Genomic DNA, 23,206 nt, shown 5'->3' with positions numbered 1-23,206 from the left:
TAAATAAAAAAAATGTGACTTTACCTAAAATGTTTCCATTTTTCATCTTTTTTTTCGTTCCACTCCAGCACAAGCTCCTTCGCGGTTTCTTTGTACTTCTGTATGACGTCACAGAAGAGTAACAGTAAATAGTGTCTTCACTAGCACCCACTAGTGGTTCCATGGTTCACTTTGGTCCGAAAGCCTCGATTGAGCTCGTATAGAGACAATAACCGACATTGTTTGCACAACAAGCCTCCAGCACGTTCATTGTTCCTATATGACCTCATAATATATTAAAGAATAGGCTGTAGTAATCTGCACCATTTAAGTTCTAGAATAAATAAACTACGTTGTCGAATTCTAATATAACAACGACGTAATTTATGACATCACAATGCCTACCTCCAACATTTGTTTTCCATAATTTTTGATGGTGGGTTAACTCCTAGTGATCGACGACACTGGCCATATGCAAGACCACATGACATCCTTGTACGACTGACATGAGACTACTACGATCCGTGACTTCACGTGCGATCCATTCAACTTCTATGTTGGCATCTAAAAAAATTAATAAAATAGAAATTTAAAAAAAAAATTGAAAAAATTTTCGAATTCTTATAAAAAAAACGAATATAAATACTTGATACCACGCATAAAATTAAATTATTAAAATTTTGTGTTTTAAATAAACTTCATTTTTTTAAACTGAAAACAAACCTTTTAATAAATTTCAGAATATGCCCGCTTGTTAATATCAATATTTTGTTGAGTAATCCTTTGGGGAAACCACCAAACTCTTCCCCTTTCTTGCCCCCCAAATATTGTCTCTAGAATGTCAATCATCTCCTGTTTATCCTTCATCGGCCAGTTAATCTTGTTGTTGTTTCCCGTCCCAAGATCGATCATTATGTGCTTGTTCCTGAAAACGTTTTTATTCAGTTAATAAAGTGTGAATATTTTAAACCTAATTTTAATACTTAACTAAACTTGATTGGACATTTTTTCATGTTTTAATTTATGCTTAATGTATAAATGTTGACTTCATGACTTAAACATAGAGTAACATTTGTTACCCTAACCCAGTCTTGAGTTTACTTTGCCAGTTTGGGATGTTATATGAATTATAACTGTCCAGTATTTATGCTGCTGATTAAGTGTTGGCTTAGCAGAAGTTTATGTCGTTTATAATGCCTTACCTAAGGGCCCTACAGCATAAAAGCAGTGGGAATCAACCCCAGAACCTCATGTAGTGAAGCCAAGTGTTCTAGCCACTACACAACGCTGCCGGTTCACAGAATTAATGAGAATCAAACCGCAAACTGCGGGTTAGTCTTTCTAATGCTTAATACTTGTGTTAACAAAATAACATTCTTAATGTGAACAACAACCTGTATAAGAACATAGATGTGCAGGGGTCGTGAAATTCGTACATTTTGTTGAAATCTGGCACCTCAGTAATGTCAACTAAGTAAACAACAGCAAAGTTCTTCACTTTGTCAGCTATACTATACAAGGTCTAAACATTAAAAATTGTTGATTTATTAAAATGTCACATACAGAATTCTAAAGCAAAATATTTGTGTTGTATAAACGTCCAAATTAAATATTTCTCAGAATGATCAAAAAAAACTTAATTTTATCAATAAAACATTTTGTTTTTTTAAATTTAAAATTATGGCACCTTAACACTACACAGAATATTATTCTATAGAAACTTAATTTTCTGTACTAAATTAATTTTAATTAAACTTTCTTTAAACATTAAAAACATATTTCTAAAAAGTCTAAGAAAATAACACAAATCCACTTTTTCAGCAAAAATATTAAACTTATGCCTAGTTTACCTAAAATTTTGTCTAAAATATCGTTTCTTAATACGTGAAAATATTAAAATTCGACGCCGGTACCAACTCAAACATTATTGAACTTATTTATATTTAAAATCATTAAATACCTCGTCCATTTTCATGCAGGCCGGGTCCCAATCGTGACCGAACCGAATCACGACAACTTTTTCTTGCTCGTTTAAAATCGATTGATCGACTTGCCAGCCGTTTGTAAGATGGGAAAGCATGTACGACATGGTTACCTTTTAACTATACCAACCACTACCAAATATATAATTTAAACACAACTTTTTAAAATGGTCTTATTATTTCGTGCAATTTCGTAAAATTTTCGCAAAACTAAAAATCCCAAAACTTGTACGAGCAAAAGTTTACGCTGTTTTGTGTTTATCGAATTTGTTAAAACATCTGTTGTTGCGTAACGTTTATCCTCAAAACATTTTAAGAGATAAATATTATTAAAAATAAGTGTGTAGGTGTAGGCTTGTAAAGGTAATTTATAGGATTGTTAAGAAAACAGTAAATTTTTTTGTTTTAAGGATGACCCTATACACTTACTGGAAGACAAGTTGTTTATGGGCAACTTTTCTTAAATTTACTGAAAACTTATTTGTCCAAGTATGAACTTAAGTCTTTTTGTGGGAAAGGAAGAATTGTTAAGATTGCGATTGTTTCAGTAAAGTACTTTAAATATTATTTAACATTGCTGGATATTTAAACATGATCTTATAAGCATCGTTACAAATAAAACACAATATTGCTGAATAACTAGGAATTTTAATCGCTTCTACAAAGTGTTTGGCAAGCGGTGAAGAATTAATATTTGCATAACATACAAGCACTTAAAAGCACATCTACAATAACTACACAAGACTCAAGTTAACATACAACAGTGGTGGCAAGTCAAATAATGTCCTGGGTCCAAATAATAGAAAAGATTCAAAATTTCATTAAAATATTATTTGTACTAATTGACATACATCTTTAAAATTCATTTTAACTGGCTGAATACAAGAAAAATGTTAAAGCCATGCCCTTTATGCCTCTATTGTAGCACATATAAAGCAATAAAGGAGTTGAAATGTTTTTATAGGTTAATAAGATACAAGTAAAATAATGTTTAATATTGTCATTTATGCAAAAGTTTTATATTAGAAGAGGTTTCCTGCCAACATTTAATATATATATAGAAAATAACAACATTAAAACCTAAAGATCCCTACTAAAAACTACACAAAACTACATATTAGTAAAGCACATGCACACTACCTCATTAAAATGCATTTTTTAACAATGGAATTAATTTTAAACTTAAATAAACAAACAGTTCAATAGAAGTAAATTATTCCCAATATTTCTACAAAATCAAATATAGTAAAAATTAGCACTTATCTGAGCACATTGTTTACAACACAAAAATACTAAAGACCAAATAATGAGTGAAAATTAATAATTGAAAATAAAACTGTGAAATGAATTAAAAACTAAAATTAGCACTTATACAATAAAGAGCACGTTGTATACAACACAAAATACTAAAGACCAAATAATGAATAAAAATTAATAATTGAAAATAAAACTGTGAAATGAATTAAAAACTAAAATTAGCACTTATACAATAAAGAGCACGTTGTATACAACACAAAATACTAAAGACCAAATAATGAATGAAAATAACTTTAAAAATAGCTTTTCTAACTTTTCCATTTTCTTACAATTTACTTTTTTGCACAGAAAAGTTTTTATTCAAACAAAATAAAAAAAGTTTCCATGATTTCAGGGCCACAACCTAGTTAAATATAAGTGAGTGTAATTTTGCTAAAATCTAATTTAATTATTGAGTAAAATTATCAACATTTTTAAAAATAATTTTAACAAATACTTAAAATTTATTAAATCACTAATATTTATGGTAAGGTAAAAACTTACTTTATTCAATGCTTCAGTTACTTTATAACTGGAAAGTGGTTGATTATAAATTCCTAAATAAAAACAAATCGACAGTTGAAATAACATGTTTTAGAGGGTTTAAACTAACGTGTTTTAGGGGTTTGTATTTGTGTTTAAATTTGAAGTTATTCTTTTTGCGTAGTAAAATGTAAATGTATGCCTTAAAATTATCAACCATTTAAAAAAAAAATTGAAAATAGAATGTTACAAAACAAAATATGTAATAACTTATCTACAAAAATAAAAGGTAGACTTAAAACTGTTAAAAACCCTTTTTTATTAAAAGTTAGTTTTAATTTATTCTAGTAAAGGGATTTAAATATATTAAATATGTTTGTTCTATAGTAAATATGTTTAAATAATGTTGTATAGTAAACAAAACTTACAGTTTCATATTTGAAACTTTTTTGCTTGCTTTCCTCAATAGTTTTTTCCCATCCTCAGTAAAACCACAAATCCTTACATCTAAGTATTGAATGTTGTGGAGACATGATGAGAAAGCAACAGCACACTCATATCCAAGATTGTTGTCACTGATATTCAACATTTTCATCTGAAACATTTAAACTTTAATTAAAATCTATCATTAGCACACCAATAGTTTAAAATAAAGTTTTATTGTTAAATTATAATTTGCTTTTTGTAACTTCAATGAAATATTTTAAAGTTTACAATTAAATTTGTTTAAGTTTTGTTTAATTAAATTTGTTTAATTTGTTTAAGTTAACTATAAAAAATAATTATTGTTAAATTGAAACATTTTCTAAAGATTTAAATTGTTCTTGTAGTTAGGTTACATGTTGCATTTATTAATTTTTAAAACTTTTAATTTTCAAATAATTTGATTACTAACAAATACTAAAACTTATTTTAGTAAATATTCATACAATGGATTGTAACTTAACAATGGACCATTGTTAAAGTTAATAGGCATTGTGACTGTTTAACTTTTTTTACAAAATCATAAATTTAATTAAAATTAAAGTTTTGTTTAAACAAATCAATTTTAATATCAAATGTATAACTTTATTGTAAACAAAATTTATATTTTACTTAATTTAAAAATTACTCTAATTCAAATAATTAATTTAAAACAACTATTAGTCCGATAATTATTGAATTAGTAAATTTAATTGTTGTAGTTAACTTTAGTAAGTAAGTTAAAATAAAATAACTTAAACTACTAATTAACATAAATTACAAATAATATAAATAAAAAAAATTCATCGATACTCTTAAGTTATACCGGAAATTTGATAAAAAACATTTTATTAATTTTTAATTATTTCAAAATAGGAAAAATACAAAACTTAATTTAAAAAAAATATTAATAGATTGTAACTTAACAATGAACCATTGTTAAATGTTATGGGCATTGTGACGATTTTTACTTTTTGTTAATAAAATTGAAAAATAAGTTTGTGTTTATATTTTTATCGATTGAAAAGTTTGTTATTACATAAAGCAATTTTAATATTAAATGTTATAATCTGCTGCTTGTTTAAATAATAAATCTAAAAATACCAAGCAATAAAGTAATATACTTACAGTATTTGTTAATTTTAAACAAGCTCTAGCAATGGCCAATCCACCAACTTCTGTGAAGCGACAATAACTAATATTAAGTCCCTCAAACTTGTCAATAACCTCACCCAGTAATGTTGCAGCTTCATCACCGATTTTGTTCCCTCTTAAGTCCAACTTTATCTAAAACAAAATTTATATTTTACTTAATTAAAAGTTACTTTAATTAAAATAACTTGGATAAAAAACAGTTTAACAAAACACTTTATAAAAATAATAATAAATAAAATTTTGAATTAACACAAAAATGACCAATATTTAATTTTTACTAACTTGTTATATATTTAGAATATTTAAACTTTAATTAAAATTTACTTATTATCACATTTATTGTTTTAATAAAATTTTATTGTTAATTAATAAATTTTTTTTAATAAATGAGCCAAAACATTTAAATGTTTAAAATTGAATTTGTTTAATGTCACTAAAAATAATGTATTAATTGTTAAATTTAATTATTTTTGTTTATTTTAAGTTTAAAATTCTCCAAAAGTTTATAAAGTAATTTTGTTTTAAATATTTCTTTAAAACTTTTAATTTTTAAATAATTTGATCCTGAGGAAATACACAAAATAATTTCATTTAAATATAATACAATAGACTGTAAATTAACAATGACTCATTGTTAAAGTTAATGGGCATTGTAATCTTTTCTACTTCTTGTTATAAAATTGAAAATAAATTTGTGTTTATATTTCTATAAACTAAATAAAAAAGTTTTGTTGTTACATAAAGTAATTTTAATAATAAATGTTATTTAAATCTAGTGCTTGTTTAAATAAATAACTTCAAAAAAACCAGCTAATAAAGTTATATACTTACAGTATGTGTTAGTTTTGAACAACTTCTAGCAATGGCCAATCCACCAACTTCTGTGATGTTACAACCACTAATATTAAGTTCCTCAAACTTGTCAATAACCTCACCCAGTAATGTTGCAGCTTCATCCCCAAGTTTGTTTCCTGATAAGTTCAACTTTATCTAAAACAAAATTTATATTTTACTTAATTAAAAGTTACTTTAATTAAAATAACTAGGATAAAAAACAGTTTAACAAAACACTTTATAAAAATAATAATAATAACTAAAATTTTGAAGTAACACAGAAATGAACAATTTTAATTTTTAATAACTTGTTATTTATCTGAAATATTTAAACTTTAATTAAAATTTACTTATTATCACACTTAGGGTGGAGTGATTAAACTCGAGGTAAATTGCTAAAAAGTTAACCGGCGAATTAAGGTAGTTTAAACTCAGATTAACTTAAAATTAATTAGCTACTTTATCAAAAAAAATTACGGCAATAGTCTAATAGTAAAACTAGATTGGCCTAAAAGTTGTTGTGATCGTTTGGACAGAGTCAATAGTAATTCATAGGTAGCTTATGGAAAACAATACAACAGCAAAGCAAAGTTGTATAATTAGTAAGTTAGTACTGGTTGTAATGGCTTTTGTCAGTCAGTAAATCGTCAGTGATGTACCGGACATATCATTGTAAGGTATTTTACCTATTTTTGTCTCCTGTTAAATGCATATATAATGTGTATAGTCAGTTACAACCTAAGTTTTATATGGGCTCTGCTAAATAAATTTAGTTAAAAAATTTATAATTAACTATTTAAGCAGTATTTTATTAAGTTGTCACAAGAGCAATATATTTAACCTTTATTGTAGTTATTGAAATTAGAAATTACAAACATCCTGTCAATCCCTAACAATGGGCAGGTCACAAAGTTTAGAGAATACTTTTATGTCGTTGAAGTTAAAAACCGTCCACCCTGGCTTGGCTAAACAAGGAAATGCACGATGATGGTTTTAAGCATTTTGATTTGGTAAATACCTATTTTGGACAGGGTATCATATTTTTAATCTAGAAAAGCTTTGTTATTATATTCATGCGAAGTGGAAAGTGAACCTTTTTATTTAAATTTTATTGATAACTATTTTTTCGAATAACAAAATATAAAAACATAAATAATACAATAATTAAATATGCAAACTATTAAATTTCATAAAAGTTGTTTAAACATGCTGCTCGGTAATTTTTTTAATTTTTTGTTTGCTCTATTTTTATTCTATGTTTATTTCAAGTTCTTTCATTTTTAAATCGTGTTCTTTTATTTTTATTTCTTGGTTCTTTATTAGTAACTTTTTGGTTAGTATATGAATTTCCTTTTTATTTTTTATTTCCTGCCTATGTAGTAACATTTTTGCCTCCCTTATATCACCAGAATCGCTTTTTCTTTTTAAAGACCTTTTTTTCTTTAAAATTATTTAAATAACTTCATTACAAAAATTAATAAACTTAAAGGTAACAACTATATTTATTTTTTTGCATTGACTTACTTAGTACTTGATTGACACTGTTTTTTTTGTTTTTTACCCTGGTGAATCTTGTACTACAACAAGATTCACTACAACAAGATTCTTGTACTACAACAAGATTTTTTTTTGTTTTTTACCCTGGTGAATCTTGTTTTTTACCCTGGTGAATCTTGTATAAACAGATTAGTATTAATTTTTTTACAACATAATTTAAAATTACATATTTGTAACTCCTTTTTTAAACTAGAACTCTTCATTGGTAATAATATTCACAACATAAAATTTAACCTGGTAATTCTTTACAGGCTATAAAAATTTCTCCATTTGAAGAACATTTAGTAACAATTTGATCATGACCGGGGTGCTACCAGTAAGATCAAGAATCAGCAAGGCATCATCATCAAAACTGTTATGCAGTGAATTGATTTCATTGAGAATTAAAGCTATTATTTAAATCAAAGTTTTGCAGGTTTGTAGTAAATTTATCGTTGTGTGTTATTTGGTTTATCATAAAAATATAATTGTTACTCACAAATAACTTTCTGTGTAAAAGGGCTAATGGGATTAGGTGGTGGCCACCTCCTGTTTTTCTAATTTCTCTTTTTTGTTCTGTATTAGCTGATTTGACTTTTTTTAAATATTTTTGTATAAATTATGTAAATTTTCTGGTATTCTATTGCATCATATATTGATTAAATTAAATTTTTTTGTTAAATCAACCCAAGCTTTTTTTTGCAGTTGTGGTAGAAGAATTTGTTAATTTTGAAGTTATAACTGGATAAAATTTTACCAATTCCAACAGTACTTCTCCTTAGCTTTGATCGTAGTTAAGAGTTCTAATTTTTTTTATTCATTTTATTCCTAGCTACAAAAAGATTACATAAAACTCATAAACAAAAATTGTTATGCAGTCTAACTATATTAACATAAAAATTTCTTCTTAAATTTAAATATTACTGAAAATAGGTATTTATTATTTGGTCTCGCACAGCTTGACCAGCCAATAAATGACCAGCTTCTCCATTTGTTTCAATTACTGAAATTTCAGCATCATAAGGTGCCAGTTCTTTTGCCTCGTTTTTAGTGCAAAATTAAGACACATAATTGCAACTATTATAAATATTAAATTGTCCAGACGTGTCCGAAGTGGAATTGTAAGGGCCTGAAACCTTTGTTTTAAAATACCGAAAGACTGTTCAATTCTTGATCTTGTTTTTATGTAAGCTTTATTGTACTTTTTTGTGATAATGTTAAGTGATGAAGTAATAGAGTAATTAAATATTTTTTACAGGGGTAACCATTGTCACCTAACAACAGACCAGACACAAATCAATCTTTAAAATGGTCACGAATTCTTGAATGTTCAAAAATTCAGGAGTCATAAGTCGATCCTGGCCAACGCACACCAATGTTGGTAAATACTCGGTGAGCATCACAGATAGCCTGAACATTAACTGAAACCCTGAACCTTTTGTGTTTCTGAACACCTTAGGAGAATCACCACCAGGTGAAACAATGGGGATATGTGTGCCATCTATTGCTCCAACTACATTGGGAAACCCTGAAACTTGCCCGAAATCCTCCATGCATGTTTGCAGAGCCAACCCATGAGAAAATGTTACAAATAAGTGTTTGCGCGAAGCTATACACTTAAAAATCCAATGTACAAAAAGGCACACCGTGCATCTATGTACCCCAACTAAGTCTCCATCACTGCATTGCAAATTTCCTGTTGCATAAAACCTAAGGGTTACCAAAAGCTGCAACAATGCTGAAACACCATGGCTTTTAATTTTTAAACCTCAATCTTTTTGAGTAATGTTATAAAGCTGTAAAATGCTATTTTTAATAAATCTGTAACGCTAGACTATTTTTCTTTCTGTATATTTTTCCAGGGGATTTGTGATATCTTTTAATCGTTTTTGAGGAATTTCGTAATTTGTATCTGTTATTTCAAAGATTTCCAAAGTATCCATTTTAATAAAAAATTACTTAACAATCGTTTATTCCTATTGACAATATTTGAGAACAATTTGTAAAAAAAGTTTCTATAGCATTCATTTTTTTATAATAGTAATCTTAAGCTTGAATAGGCTAAAGGTCTGTTTTTGTCTACTAACAGTAACTAATCTTAACTAAGTCTAACTCAATAAAGAAATTAAAATGTTAAATTATTACTAAAACCCTTCAAATTCACGTTTAGCATTATTATTTACAAAAACTTAAATCTCGTGCAAAGAAGTGAACAAAACGTCCTTGGTTAAAGCGAAAATCAACAAAAATTGTTGTTCGCTGTTTTGATTCGCTATAGCGATTTCAAACCGGTTTAGACCAGTTTTTAAACAAAAATGCAAATTAAACTAGGATTAGTTAATCCGAGTTTAACTCAACTTTAATAACACAAAAAAAATAAAAAGTTAACCGGGGATTAAGTTAACTCGACTTTAATAACTTCACCCTTATTGTTTTAATAAAATTTTACTGTTAATTTATAAATCGTTTTTTAATATATAAGCCAAAATATTTAAATGTTTAAAATTGAATTTGTTTAATGTCACTAAAAAAATGTATTAATTGTTAAATTTAATTATTATTTTTTTTTTTTTAAGTTTAAAATTCTTCAAAAGTTGATAAAGTAAAATTTTGTTTTAGATATTTCTTTAAAACTTTTAATTACGAAATAATTTGATTCTTAGAAAATACAAATAATAATTTTATTTAAATTTAATACAATAAATTGTAACTTAACAATGACCTATTGTTAAAGTTAATGGGCATTGTGATCTTTTTTACTACTTGTTATAAAATTAAAAATAAGTTTGTGTTTATATTTTTATAAACTAAATAAAAAAGTTTTGTTATTACATAAAGTAATTTTAATATTAAATGTTATTTAAATCTAGTGCTTGTTTAAATAAATAATCTTTAAATACCAAGCAATAAAGTAATGTACTTACAGTATTTGTTAATTTTGAACAACCTCTAGCAATGGCCAATCCACCAACTTCTGTGATGTTACAAACCCTAATACCAAGTTCCTCAAACTTGTCAATAACCTCACCCAGTAATGTTGCAGTTTTATCACCGATTTTGTTCTCTGATAAGTCCAACTTTATCTAAAACAAAATTTATATTTTACTTAATTAAAAGTTACTTTAATTAAAAGAACTAGGATAAAAAACAGTTTAACAAAACACTTTATAAAAATAATAATAATAACTTTTGAAGTAACACAAAAATGACCAATATTTAATTTTTAACAACTTGTTATATATTTAGAATATTTAAACTTTAATTAAAATTTACTTATTATCACACTTATTGTTTTAATAAAATTTTACTGTTAATTTATAATCGTTTTTTTAATAAATGAGCCAAAATATTTAAATGTTTAAAACTGAATTTGTTGAATGTCACTAAAAATAATGTATTAATTGTTAAATTTGATTATTTTTGTTTATTTTAAGTTTAAAATTCTCCAAAAGTTAACAAGGTAATTTTGTTTTAAATATTTCTTTAAAACTTTCAATTTTTAAATAATTTAATCCTGAGGAAATACAAAAAATAATTTTATTTAAATATAATACAATAAATTGTAACTTAACAATGACCATTGTTAAAGTTAATGGGCATTGTGACCTTTTTTACTTTTTGTTATAAAATTGAAAATAAGTTTGTGTTTATATTTCTATAAACTAAATAAAAAAGTTTTGTTTTTACATAAAGTAATTTTAATATTAAATGTTATTTAAATCTAGTGCTTGTTTAAATAATTAATCTTTAAATACCAAGCAATAAAGTAATATACTCACAGTATTTGTTAGTTTTAAACAACCTCTAGCAATGGCCAATACACCAACTTTTGTGATGCGACACCACCTAATATTAAGTTCCTCAAACTTGTCAATAACCTCACCCAGTAATATTGCAGTTTCATCACCGATTTCGTTATCTGATAAGTTCAACTTTATCTAAAACAAAATTTATATTTTACTTAATTTAAAGATTACTTTAATTTAATTACCTAAGAAAAAGTTTTAAAAAATATATTCTTTATAAAATAGTAATTATGAGCATTTTGAATTAAAATAATAATTACCAACATTTTAATTCTTCTTTAAAGCTAGTTTAAATAAATTTAAAATTTAGTTTTGATAACTTTAAGTAATTTAAGTTCAGATATTTATAAAACAATACTTTGCAATTAACCCAGTGAGTACAAAAATATTTAGGGGTAATAATAAAACCCCCAGCAATAATATGGGGGTAAATAGTATTTTAACCCAATGTTTTAGTTTATGAAACAAATTATTTTAAGCTTTGTTTGGATCAATATTTAATGAGAGTTTTTTTTATGTGAAACAAATGTAAAGTTAACATCAATTTCTGTTTTCTTTGTTATAATTGTAAATAATAAACTTGTTACGTAAACCTAAAATGCTTGTGTAGTATTGTAACCTACCTTTATAGTAATATAAAGCTGCCCATTTTAAGTAGGCATACTAAATACTAAAAGTTTGAGTTTTTACATTATTTTTTATTTAATATTTTAAATTTATTTTGTATTCAGGTAAAGAATGTTGAGTTTTGCTTTCAAAAATTAATTAAAACTTTTATTTATTGAATAATGTAATTTGGGGAAAGTACAAAATGGGGGATTATATCTTAACAATGGACCATTGTTAAACAATATGAGCAATGTTATCATTTTACTTCTTACAAAATTGCAAATTACTTATTCAAACAAAAAGTTTTATTATAACTACAGAATTATTAAAATAATATTGAATACAAATCTATAAATTTTGGCGATTTTATCAACTTTAGTAAATAAATTTCCTGTGTAAATTTCACCTGGGCATCATATTTAAAATAACAGTAATGTTTTTGCTTACCTTCACTTTTAAACCTTTAAAGATACTAGGCAGTTGAGAATGGTCACCTACTCCTATTTCTACTCTCATCCTTAAAGAAAGAGGTTTGGTCAGTTGTTCAAACAAGTAGCCAAGATGGATGTAGTCACTCGGCAACAACGTTTCCTCAAACTTAAGTTCTAAATGATCAGGTAGAAGACTTAGAACAGACTGGTTGAGGTCATCATCGTTGGATTCATACAAATAACTGCTAAGTTCAATAATAGTTGTTGAAGAATTAACATTTTTACACAAATCTTTAGCATATGTTTCTAGAACAGCTCGTTTCTCATCATAAGCTGTTGAAGAACAAGATTGAAATTCAGACAAATCCTTGGAACTGTAAAACCCAAACAGAAATTTTGTGACTACTTCCCATCGACTAGTGGAAAACTCAGGAACACATTCTTGAAATTCATCCAGACTTGCCCATAAGAATAAATACATGGCAGCAAACAGTTCTTGCCAGGTGAGATGACTGAAGTTGCTTCGTTTGTCTCCTTCTAATATCTTGACTTTCATGTTTGACAAATCATAAACAAAAGTGTCAAGAAAAGTTTTAAGCATTTCTTTTGTAATTCCAGCTTTTTTAATGTCTTTTTGATCAAAAATAATTTTTTTCTTCTCAAACCCATTCCATGCAAGAAAAGCTAGACCTTTAAATTCGTTCTCAAGAATGTCTGTGTTGTCAGGAAAATGATCCGACCTCATATAATGCAATAAAGAAGCAAGCATAACATTTGTCATAGTTTTTAGATTAACCTCTGAACCAGACAAAATTGCTTGATTGATGCAGTGCATGGATAGGATACAGTTGACAGGAACATAATTGTAAGCATCAATATCTGGATGATCTTGTAAGTAGGTTAAGACTTTAGGTGAATTTTCCCCACATATTTGCATGCAAATGTTTTCTTGTGCTTCCTTATTGAAACCAAGTAGTTTTAACACTAAGATAGGTCTGCAAGAAGGATGCCACTCATACATTTGCCTTGGTCGAGAAGTGATAAACTTATAAGCATTGGGAAATAACTTTCCAGTAAAAATGTTATTTAGAAAATCTTCAGCAAAGCCATTTGTAGATACCAAGTTTTTGGGTGCTTTCCCTAAAGTAGTACTATCAGCCTCATCCAGTCCATCAAAGATGAGGATAGTGTCAGAACTGTTTTTAATGCAATTAAATGATTCTACATCAGTAGACTCTGGCTTATCCCAATCTATAGATGAATTTGCAACAAGAAACCTGAAAATCGACATTTTTTCATAAAAATCAATTGATCGCAAAATAATGCTGAATATAAATTTTATATTCTGAAAAAAGTCGCTATTTTCAGAAAAAATTTCCTGAATCAGAATTTTAATAAAAGTTGATTTACCAGTCCCTGCGTGCCCAACAAGAGCCACGACTTTGGAATGTATTTTAATAAAGTCTCTTTTTTTCTTGTCTAATTCAAGTCGTTTAGCTTCATTTTTTGTCGTTTTATTGAATTTTTGTTCAGCTGCTGCTTCAGTATTTCTTTTTGCTAATTCAAATACCTCATTCACCTTAATCTTTGTGCCAGGGTGATAGTCAGGTTCAGTTAACTCGGACATTCTTTCAAATTGTTCCTTTCTGGTATGAAAGTGATCAACTGAATCTAAATCTTCAATATCAGTCGAAGAATATTCAGCAAGTTCTAACTCAACAAATTCTAATTGTTTGTCTAACTGGACAGGAGAGCAGAATCCATGGGCAAAACTTTTAGCTTGCTCAAAACACTTTATGGAAAGTTGTTCACATAAAGAATTATCTAAAATAATAAAGTCTCAAATTATTATTTGTTTTTTTTATTTAATAAAATATTTATTGTTAACTGCACATATATTAATGCAAAAATATATTTTTTTAATATTTTTTAAAATAATAAATTGTAAAACCTAACTAATTTTGCTATAATGAAATTATATAACAGGTAATAAATGTCATAAAAGCAATCATAAATATTTACATTTACTTTTTTTTGGTTAAGAGCGCTACAGCATAAGATCACTGGGAATCGAACCCAAGATCTGGTGTATGGTAAGAAAGTGTTTGGATCACTACCACACAAACGAACCGATGATAAATACACGAAGCTGTTTTTTTCTTAAATGCGTCACTCTTATTTTAGTAGTGCTGATTTTTTTGTCAGCATAGCAGGGAGGTAATTATGTCACCATTACTATGTAACAAATAGCGTAAACTGGCAACCATAAAAGTTAATTGCTGTGTAACAATAACTTTAAAAAATAAGTCAACTGATAAAAAAAGATGTCAACAACACAATAATTTATCACTCTATATAACACATTTAATAATGCATATATCCAATATTTATTGGTTTAAAAATAGGCATAGATAATATTTAGTGACACAAGATATTCACAAATAACTCGAGTAGAATCGCTCGTTGATACAGCAGCCTGCAAGACAGTTTGCAAGGTGAAAAACTCCCGCAAAAATTTTTTTAAAATTCTTGTTGTTTCGAGTATGAATTGCTAGGTCGCATAAACCGGAGTATGGTTTGACTAGCAACCATATATAATAACCAGTATTATTCTTGTTCTTTCATTGTTATTCTTTATGGCCCAAGGCGCTGTAAATTATAAGCATTTGAAGAGTGTGCTTCTAAAGCAAAACAACTTAACTGAAGATCAGAAAAAAGTGCGACAAGCAAAACCCAAAACCAATAAGAGTTCGAGGCAGTTCGAACCAAAAAACTTGAAAAGGGGTTTTAAACCTTAGAGTAAAAAACAATTTGTGGCAGCAAGTGTTTCTTTATTTGAAATTCTGTTTAAACTTGCAACAATAGACTTAATAGTGCTGATACACCCGTCTAGTTACAAGGAACACAAGTACATCTTGACACTTGAAGATTACGCAACATGGTACTCAGGAGAGTTGTTGATTAAAATCCACTGAAAGAGTTGCTGAAGCTTTAGTAAATACGTAGTGTAGACTTGACATACCTAAAGAGTTATTAAGTGACATGGGAACCCAAGTTTTTTCATAATGCATGAAAAAACAGAATCCTTATCATTCCATGAGCCATAACCTTGTGGGGAGATTTAATGGTTCGATAAAGTCCATGCTAAAGCGACTTTGTTGTAGAAATCAAACAAATGGCATCGTTAAATTTTACACATTACCTTTCGCATTTCAGAAGGTGCTGCAAGAGTTTACCGGGTTTTATCGTTTGAGCAGCTGTATGAAAGAAAGGTGCGGGGGTCAATGCACATCTTAAAAGAAGATGTGGACCAACACTGTTTTAGAGCTGGAAGTTAGAAAACAATAAGGAATGCGCTACAAAAATACTTTGATTGCAAAAAAAATAACAATTTGCGAATTGGTTCTGGTGTTGTTACCTACATTAATAAATTATTAAATCAAAGGGTTTTTAGGTAGTTAGGAAAGTTGGTAGTAGTGATTATAAACTGGACATCAATGAATAAAACAAAATTATTTCAGGTAAATTTGCCTTAAAATATCTAAACAGAAAAGATGCTTTTAAAGTAGACGATTGGCAAAGTGTCGTGGCTAATTTCACGGTCATAGAACAATATAAAAACAAAATGAACTATAATAGCCTGTTGTTGAAGAACAGTTACCAGAGTTAAAAGCAACAAAGTGTGTTAACGGGGTACAATGAACTGTGTAAAGCACAAAATAAAATTGATTTTGGATCCAGTCTGTTAAGAATATATTTTGTATGTTTATTTTGTGTTATCTTAATGTTAAGTTATGCTTTTGTTTATGTATGCTATTGTAGTTCTCTTCTATTTGGTTCAGTGATTTTTTCCCTTTCTCTATTAGGTTCTCTTTTGTGTTTTGTGTTTAACAATTAGTTCATTATAGTTTGAGCTTGCTAGGGGTTAGACCTATTTTTATTAGTGCATGCAACCTTATATGTTTTGTTATTTAATTAATGCATGTTATTTATATTCTATTTGAATAAGTAATAAGAAATAAATAATCTGGTTTTTCAATGGTAGCAGAGAATGGTTACTGAAATATAGAAATGTCATCAGTATCCAGAAAATCTCCTCCCAAGTTTGGGGAGGAAACCAGCTATAGTGCGTGGAGGAAAAAGATTGACATGTGGCAGCTAATTACTCCAGTAGATAAAAAAGAACAAGGAATAGTAGTTCTTTTGGAAGCCTTAGAGGGGAATCAAAAGGCTGAAAAAGCTGTGGAAGAACTTAGTACTATACAGTTACATGCAACCGATGGTCTAGAAAAAATTCTTGTTAAATTAGATTCTGCTTTCAAAAGTGAAAAAGTAGATGATGCGTATGGTTCTTATCGGGCATTTAATGATTACGTAAAACCTGAACATTTATCTATGAGTGATTACATTTTGGAATTCGAACATTTGTACCATAAAATGTCTTCAAATGAAATGGTTTTACCTGATTCTGTGTTAGGATTTAAATTAATTGATGGAGCCAATTTAAATGACAATGAACGAAGGTTGGTTCTAACAATGGCTAGCGATCTCAAATTTGTTAGTATTAAGTCTGCACTGAAACGAATATTTGAAAATTCATATCAATCTACTTCTACTATGACAATAAAGCAAGAAGCCTTTTACTCTAAAGAAAGATTTCGAAATCGAGATTATAAAAAGTCGAAATATTTTGATCCAAAAAAGAATTTTAATAAATTAGATAAATTTGGAAACATTACAAGGTGTGTTATCTGCGATTCTATTATGCATTGGGCAGCCAAGTGTCCTCATAACACAAGACCTTATAAAGAAAAATTTCCTGCTTCAATTAAGGAAGTTGAAGATGTCAGTGTTGTCCTCTTCAGTAAAATTTCGAGTGCAAGCGAAATATTTATGTGTGAAACAATGGGATCTGCTGTCCTAGATACAGCATGTACTAAAACAGTTTGTGGTATCAAGTGGTACACAAATTATATTGATCACTTAAGTAAAGAGATGAGAAACAAGATTTTAAGTGCTGCAAGTTGTACTAGTTTTCGTTTTGGTGATGGAAGACAAGTAGTTTCATTTAAAAAATCACGCATTCCTGCAAGTATTGGTGACAAATTTTGCTTCATTGATGTAGAAATTATAAAAGAAGATTTGCCTCTACTTCTCAGCAAATCCTCTTTAAAGAAAGCTAATTCAAAGATTGACCTTAAAAATGATAAAATAGAGATGTTCGGTAAAAATATCAATGTGTTTTTTTCCACCAATGGCCATTATTGTATAGATATTACTCCTAAGAACAAGGTATTGACAAAACCAAGAGAAGAAATTCTGTTGTCCAAAGATATGTCGCCTCCTGAACAAAAGAAAGTTGTTCAAAAGCTTCACAAACAATTTGGCCATGCTTCAGCCACAAACTTGGAACGACTACTTGAAAATGCAAATGCATTAACCAAAGAGCTTTCGATTGTTATTAAAGAAGAAATTTCAAAATGTGATATTTGTTTAAGACACAAGAAAAATGTTCCGAGACCTGTTGTGGGGTTACCATGGGCTCAACAGTTTAACGAAACAGTAGCAATGGACTTACATGAGCTAGAACCAAATTTATGGTTTTTCCATATGATAGATATGTTTACTCGTTATAGTAATGCTGTAATTATACGCAACAAGACTTCCACTGTTATTGCTAACAACTTTCTGAAACATTGGATTAGTTTGTTTGGTGCTCCCCGTAATGTTTTAAGTGATAATGGAAGAGAATTTAATAATGAAGAGTTTCATGATTTGTGTGGAAATTTTAATATTTCTGTTCTTACAACCCCGTCTTATTCTCCTTGGAGTAATGGACTTTGTGAAAGACACAATGCAGTTTTGACTGAAACCTTACTAAAGACCAAAAGTGATGTTAAATGTAATTGGGATATAGCTTTGGCGTGGTCATTAAGCGCTAAAAATGCAATGATTAATAGTTATGGATTTAGTGCGAATCAATTGGTTTTTGGACAAAATAGTAATTTACCCTCCACTATTGACGACAAGCTTCCAGCTTTAGAGGGTAAAACACAAAGTATGACAGTAGGTGCACACATATCAGCGTTACATAGTGCCAGAAGGGCATTTATTGAAACAGAATCTTCAGAGAAGATTAGAAGGGCATTAAGAAAACAAACAAGAAGAAATGGAGAAACTTTTCTTATTGGAGAGAAAGTGTACTACAAGCGGGAGGATGTTAATGTTTGGAAAGGTCCTGCAAATGTTTTAGGTCAAGATGGCCCTATTGTTTTCATAAGACATGGTGGGCAATACATAAAAGCACACACCTGTAGGGTTCAGCGCATAAATGAAAATCAAAGTGATTTAGATGATCAAGAAGAAATAACTCCTTTAAGAATTCAACCCAAGACTCAAAATGATAATGATATTATTACAAAGCCTTGTTCTAAAAAACAAATTCCAATTGAGGAATCGTCATCCGAAGAAGAATTAGAAAAGCCTAACCAAGTAGAAGATCCTTCTCATTTAGCAATTCAACCTCTAAAATTAAAGCTATTTACCGGCCAAACAGTTCAATTTAATAATGAACATGGAATAGAATGTACAGCTTCAATTCTAAATAGAGCAGGTAAAGCAACTGGACGATACAAAAATGCTTATAATGTAAAATTTATTGAACCTGAAGATCTAAGAAACACAAATACATGGATAAATTTTGACAAGGTCCAAAATTTTAAAGTAATGAGGTCTGAAACACAAACTGAAGAGATCCAAGAAGTATCCAGTGACTTATTTTATGATGCAAAAATAGCTGAATTGAATAGCTGGAAAGCAAATGGTGTTTATAAAGAAGTAAAACATACAGGCCAACACTGTATATCAGTGCGTTGGATTTGTTCAATAAAAGAAAAAGACGATCAAAAGATTGCAAAAGCTCGCCTTGTGGCTAGAGGCTTTGAAGAACTAAATAAGGAAAAACTAATAAAGGAATCTCCTACTTGCTCTAAAGATGCTCTAAGAATGATTATTTCCCTGTCATTACAAAAGAATTGGCAAGTAAAAAGCATTGATATAAAAACAGCATTTTTACAGGGTGATTTAGTTGAACGAGAGATTTTACTGAAACCACCGATAGAGTCAAACTGTCCCAAAGACATTGTTTGGAAGCTTCAAAAATGTGTTTACGGTTTAGCTGATGCATCGAAGGCTTGGTACAATAAGGTCCGTAACTTTATGTTTGAAGCAGGTGCCAAAATATCGAAAATGGATTCTGCTTTATTTTATTGGCACAATGGAAAACAGTTATATGGAATGATTTCTGTTTATGTTGATGATTTTCTGTGGTCAGGAACAGAAAATTTTGAAAAAACTGTAATAAAAAATTTACGACAAACATTTAAAATTGGAGAGGAAAATAAAAATCAGTTTAAATATATTGGTTTAAACATCTTTCAAAGTAACCAAGGTATAACTTTGACACAGAAATCATATGTCGATAGTCTCAAACAAATACAGATTAATTTAAACCATTTAACCACAAATGAGGACACAATAACATCAGCAGAAAGGGATGAATTGCGTTCAAGGATAGGACAACTTCTATGGTTAAGTGGACAGACTAGACCTGATGTTAGTTTTGACGTCTGTATGTTGTCGACTAATTTTGAAGATGCAAAAATCAAAGATTTAATTGCTTGCAACAAAGTTATAAGAAAGGTTCAATCCAAAGAACTGTTTTTAACCTTTAGGAATTTGGGAGATACTAAAGATCTTAAAATTGTGGTGTATACAGATGCAGCTTTTGCAAACCTAAGAAATGGAGGAAGTCAAGGAGGTTATTTGATTTTTCTTGTTGGTAAAGACCATACTTGTAATCTGTTGAGCTGGCAATCGAAAAGAATTCGGCGTGTTACAAGAAGTACTCTGGCTGCAGAAACCCTAGCTCTTTCAGATGGAATTGAAGCAGCATTATTTATAAATGCTTTGTTTTCTGAATTATATTATGGAGAAGTTAAGTTTGACAAATTACCAATTGTGGGAATTACAGATAATCATTCATTATATGATGCTGTATATTCCACAAAAAGTGTTATTGATAAAAGACTTCGTATTGATGTTGGATCACTTCGAGAAATGATTGCAAGAAAAGAAGTTAACGAAATCAAGTGGGTTAATACCAAAGACCAACTTGCTGACTGTTTGACAAAGCATGGGGTGCATGGCATGCTATTAAGTTCAGTGATACAAAAGGGAATGCTTTCTTTTATTTAAAAAAAGAAATAGTAAGTTTGTTAAGAATATATTTTGTATGTTTATTTTGTGTTATCTTAATGTTAAGTTATGCTTTTGTTTATGTATGCTATTGTAGTTCTCTTCTATTTGGTTCAGTGATTTTTTCCCTTTCTCTATTAGGTTCTCTTTTGTGTTTTGTGTTTAACAATTAGTTCATTATAGTTTGAGCTTGCTAGGGGTTAGACCTATTTTTATTAGTGCATGCAACCTTATATGTTTTGTTATTTAATTAATGCATGTTATTTATATTCTATTTGAATAAGTAATAAGAAATAAATAATCTGGTTTTTCACAGTCTAAACCTTGTTCAATACTAAATGGGTTTTGATTTAAATTAAAGCTGATTTGAGTTTAATTTAGAGATCTAAATTGCCATTTGAGTTGCTAGTAGTGATCATAAAAAAAGAAAGAAATGAATCCGACTTGTATAAACTTAAGAAAATTAAATATGTTTGATCGATGTTTGATCCTGAACCTATGGTGACAGCGGAGAAAATATTTCAAGAATTATAGGAAGGTAAATATTTAATGAAATTGGATATAACAAATGGTTACTGGCAAGTACCATTGCAAATAAAATATATTTACAAGACAACCAGCCCTTTGTGATGCCTTTTGTGATGCCTAATGAGGTTAGAAAATGTTGAAAGTTTTTTTAGATGACAATTGTACAAACAATTAAGTAAAAATCATGCAGAGGTGCTAAAAAAACTGTTTTAAGTGTTTAAGCCAAGCCATCATCAACTTTCTAGAACACAGAATTTATGTGCAAACTAATACTAAAACCTCCTGACCGTTTGTGCTACAAACGAATGCGTCTAGGTGCAATGTTACTTTATGAAGAGCAGCATTTTTCTGTCAGTTTTGCAAGCAAAAACTTGCAATCGCTGAGACTAATTATTCGACGATTGAATGGGATTGTTTAGACGTGATTTTGTACATTAAAAAATAAAAAGATATTTGTCTGGGCTAGAATTTACACTGGCATTGGACAACTAGCCCTTGGTTTATATTAAGCATGCTTAATTAATTAACAACCATGTTATCAGATGGGGAAAATTTTTACAGAGTAAACATATTAAGTACAAGTATATAAAGGGTTCTGTTAATGTTGGAACAGATTACATGAAGCTTTTTTTTATTAATTATATTTTTGTTTAAATATCAATTTGTGTTGTTGCTCAAAATCTTAAAATAATAAATTAACTTACCGTACCAAATATTTATTTTTAAACATGACAGATGCGCGATAATGTTAAATAAAAGTTATGATTATTTTGTAAATTTACCTTCATTTTGTATTCTTCTTGGTTCTGGATTAACCTCATGTGAAACTGAAGTTTGTATTTCTTTAAATTGTTCCTTTAACTAAAAAATATAATTTAATAAATACCATTAATAATATTAATCTTGGTCCTTCAAGGTTAATAGAATAACATTTTATTGACAACTTTAAAGTTAAAACCTGATTTGGAGCAGGGGATCTTGGTTGTTCATTTTTATTTGAAGTAGAACCTTTAATGTAAATAATATCAAGTTAAAATACAGTGCTATGTCATATTAAAAATGAAAAATGCCAAGGTATAAGCTCATACAATAAAATTAAATTTGTTTGGATAATTGCTTAAACCAGTGATTTCCAAACTTTTTTTACTCGCGTACCATTCGGTGGTTTCGTAAAGTGTTCGCGTACCAACTATATACATAAAATCTTAAAAAGTAAAAAATATACAATAAAGACAAGAAAGTTCAACACATTCTATTAAAGTTTAACATGACATTTCAGAAAAACTTAAAAGTCATAAATTAAACAAAACACAGCAAATGGTTTTAATGCGATGGATGTAGTTGTTTTTTGTTCACCAGCTGGTCAATGCGAGAAATAGCTTTGCTGACAGCGCATCGTAGGTCATGTTGTGTCGTTCCAAGACGATTTCGGTTTTTCGATTTGATGGTCATTAAAGCCGAAACCCCTGTTCGCACTCCCACGTTGATGGAAAAATCAATAGCCGGGAAACAGCGTGACGTGCTAGGTTCGGATACGATGATGCCATGTTTAACCAGAAATTGATAGGACAGCATTCTTTATGTTTTATTTTTGCTGTCTCATCAGTTTGAATGTCTATTAATTCTTCTTGTTTACCGGTCCCTACAGGCACATTATTCGGATCAGTAGAAAATGGGTTGATGGAGAAAGCATAACATGCAACATCAGGAAAGTAATTCAATAGCTCTGTCTTTAGTTGCGAAAGATGACCAATAATTTCTTTTGAAACGTCACCATCAGGATTTTTCTCAATGGAAGTGAGGCATTTAAACATTCCGTAGCTTTGATTGCTAACATTCTCTGTCCAGA

The 23,206-nt window shown here is 28.8% G+C and overlaps 1 protein-coding gene and 2 pseudogenes across 1 annotated transcript; all 3 read right to left on the bottom strand.

Annotated features, from left to right (window-relative positions):
- Positions 1-739: 739 nt before the first annotated feature.
- On the bottom strand, positions 740-2,087 carry LOC145754694 (thioredoxin-like protein 4A; annotated as a pseudogene).
- Positions 2,088-2,708: 621 nt separating this feature from the next.
- On the bottom strand, positions 2,709-22,556 carry LOC145755890 (NACHT, LRR and PYD domains-containing protein 12-like). The gene is made up of 10 exons (XM_082572125.1): positions 22,548-22,556; positions 22,140-22,218; positions 12,590-14,397; positions 11,507-11,665; positions 10,652-10,810; positions 6,189-6,347; positions 5,331-5,489; positions 4,169-4,335; positions 3,762-3,814; positions 2,709-3,621 (listed from the first exon to the last, which is right to left on the bottom strand). The coding sequence occupies exons 1-9, from the start codon at positions 22,554-22,556 to the stop codon at positions 3,805-3,807; spliced, it is 2,709 nt and encodes a 902-aa protein (XP_082428251.1). The 3' UTR covers positions 2,709-3,621; positions 3,762-3,804.
- Positions 22,557-22,680: 124 nt separating this feature from the next.
- On the bottom strand, positions 22,681-23,171 carry LOC145755450 (zinc finger BED domain-containing protein 5-like; annotated as a pseudogene).
- Between the last annotated feature and the right edge of the window lie 35 nt (positions 23,172-23,206).

This window comes from Corella eumyota, chromosome 6 (genome assembly GCF_963082875.1).
Source record: "Corella eumyota chromosome 6, kaCorEumy4.1, whole genome shotgun sequence".
In the NCBI taxonomy this organism is placed as follows: Eukaryota; Metazoa; Chordata; class Ascidiacea; order Phlebobranchia; family Corellidae; genus Corella; species Corella eumyota.
Note: the sequence above shows the minus strand (reverse complement) of the source record. Positions and strands in the feature narration are given on the sequence as shown.

Bases quoted from the DNA above. Each gene is read 5' to 3' on its own strand.
- LOC145755890 (XM_082572125.1), bottom strand. The intron at 10,811-11,506 runs GTGAGTATATTA...ATTTTGTTTTAG, and splicing joins GTTTAAAACTAACAAATACT to ATAAAGTTGGACTTATCAGA. The intron at 6,348-10,651 runs GTAAGTACATTA...ATTTTGTTTTAG, and splicing joins GTTCAAAATTAACAAATACT to ATAAAGTTGAACTTATCAGG.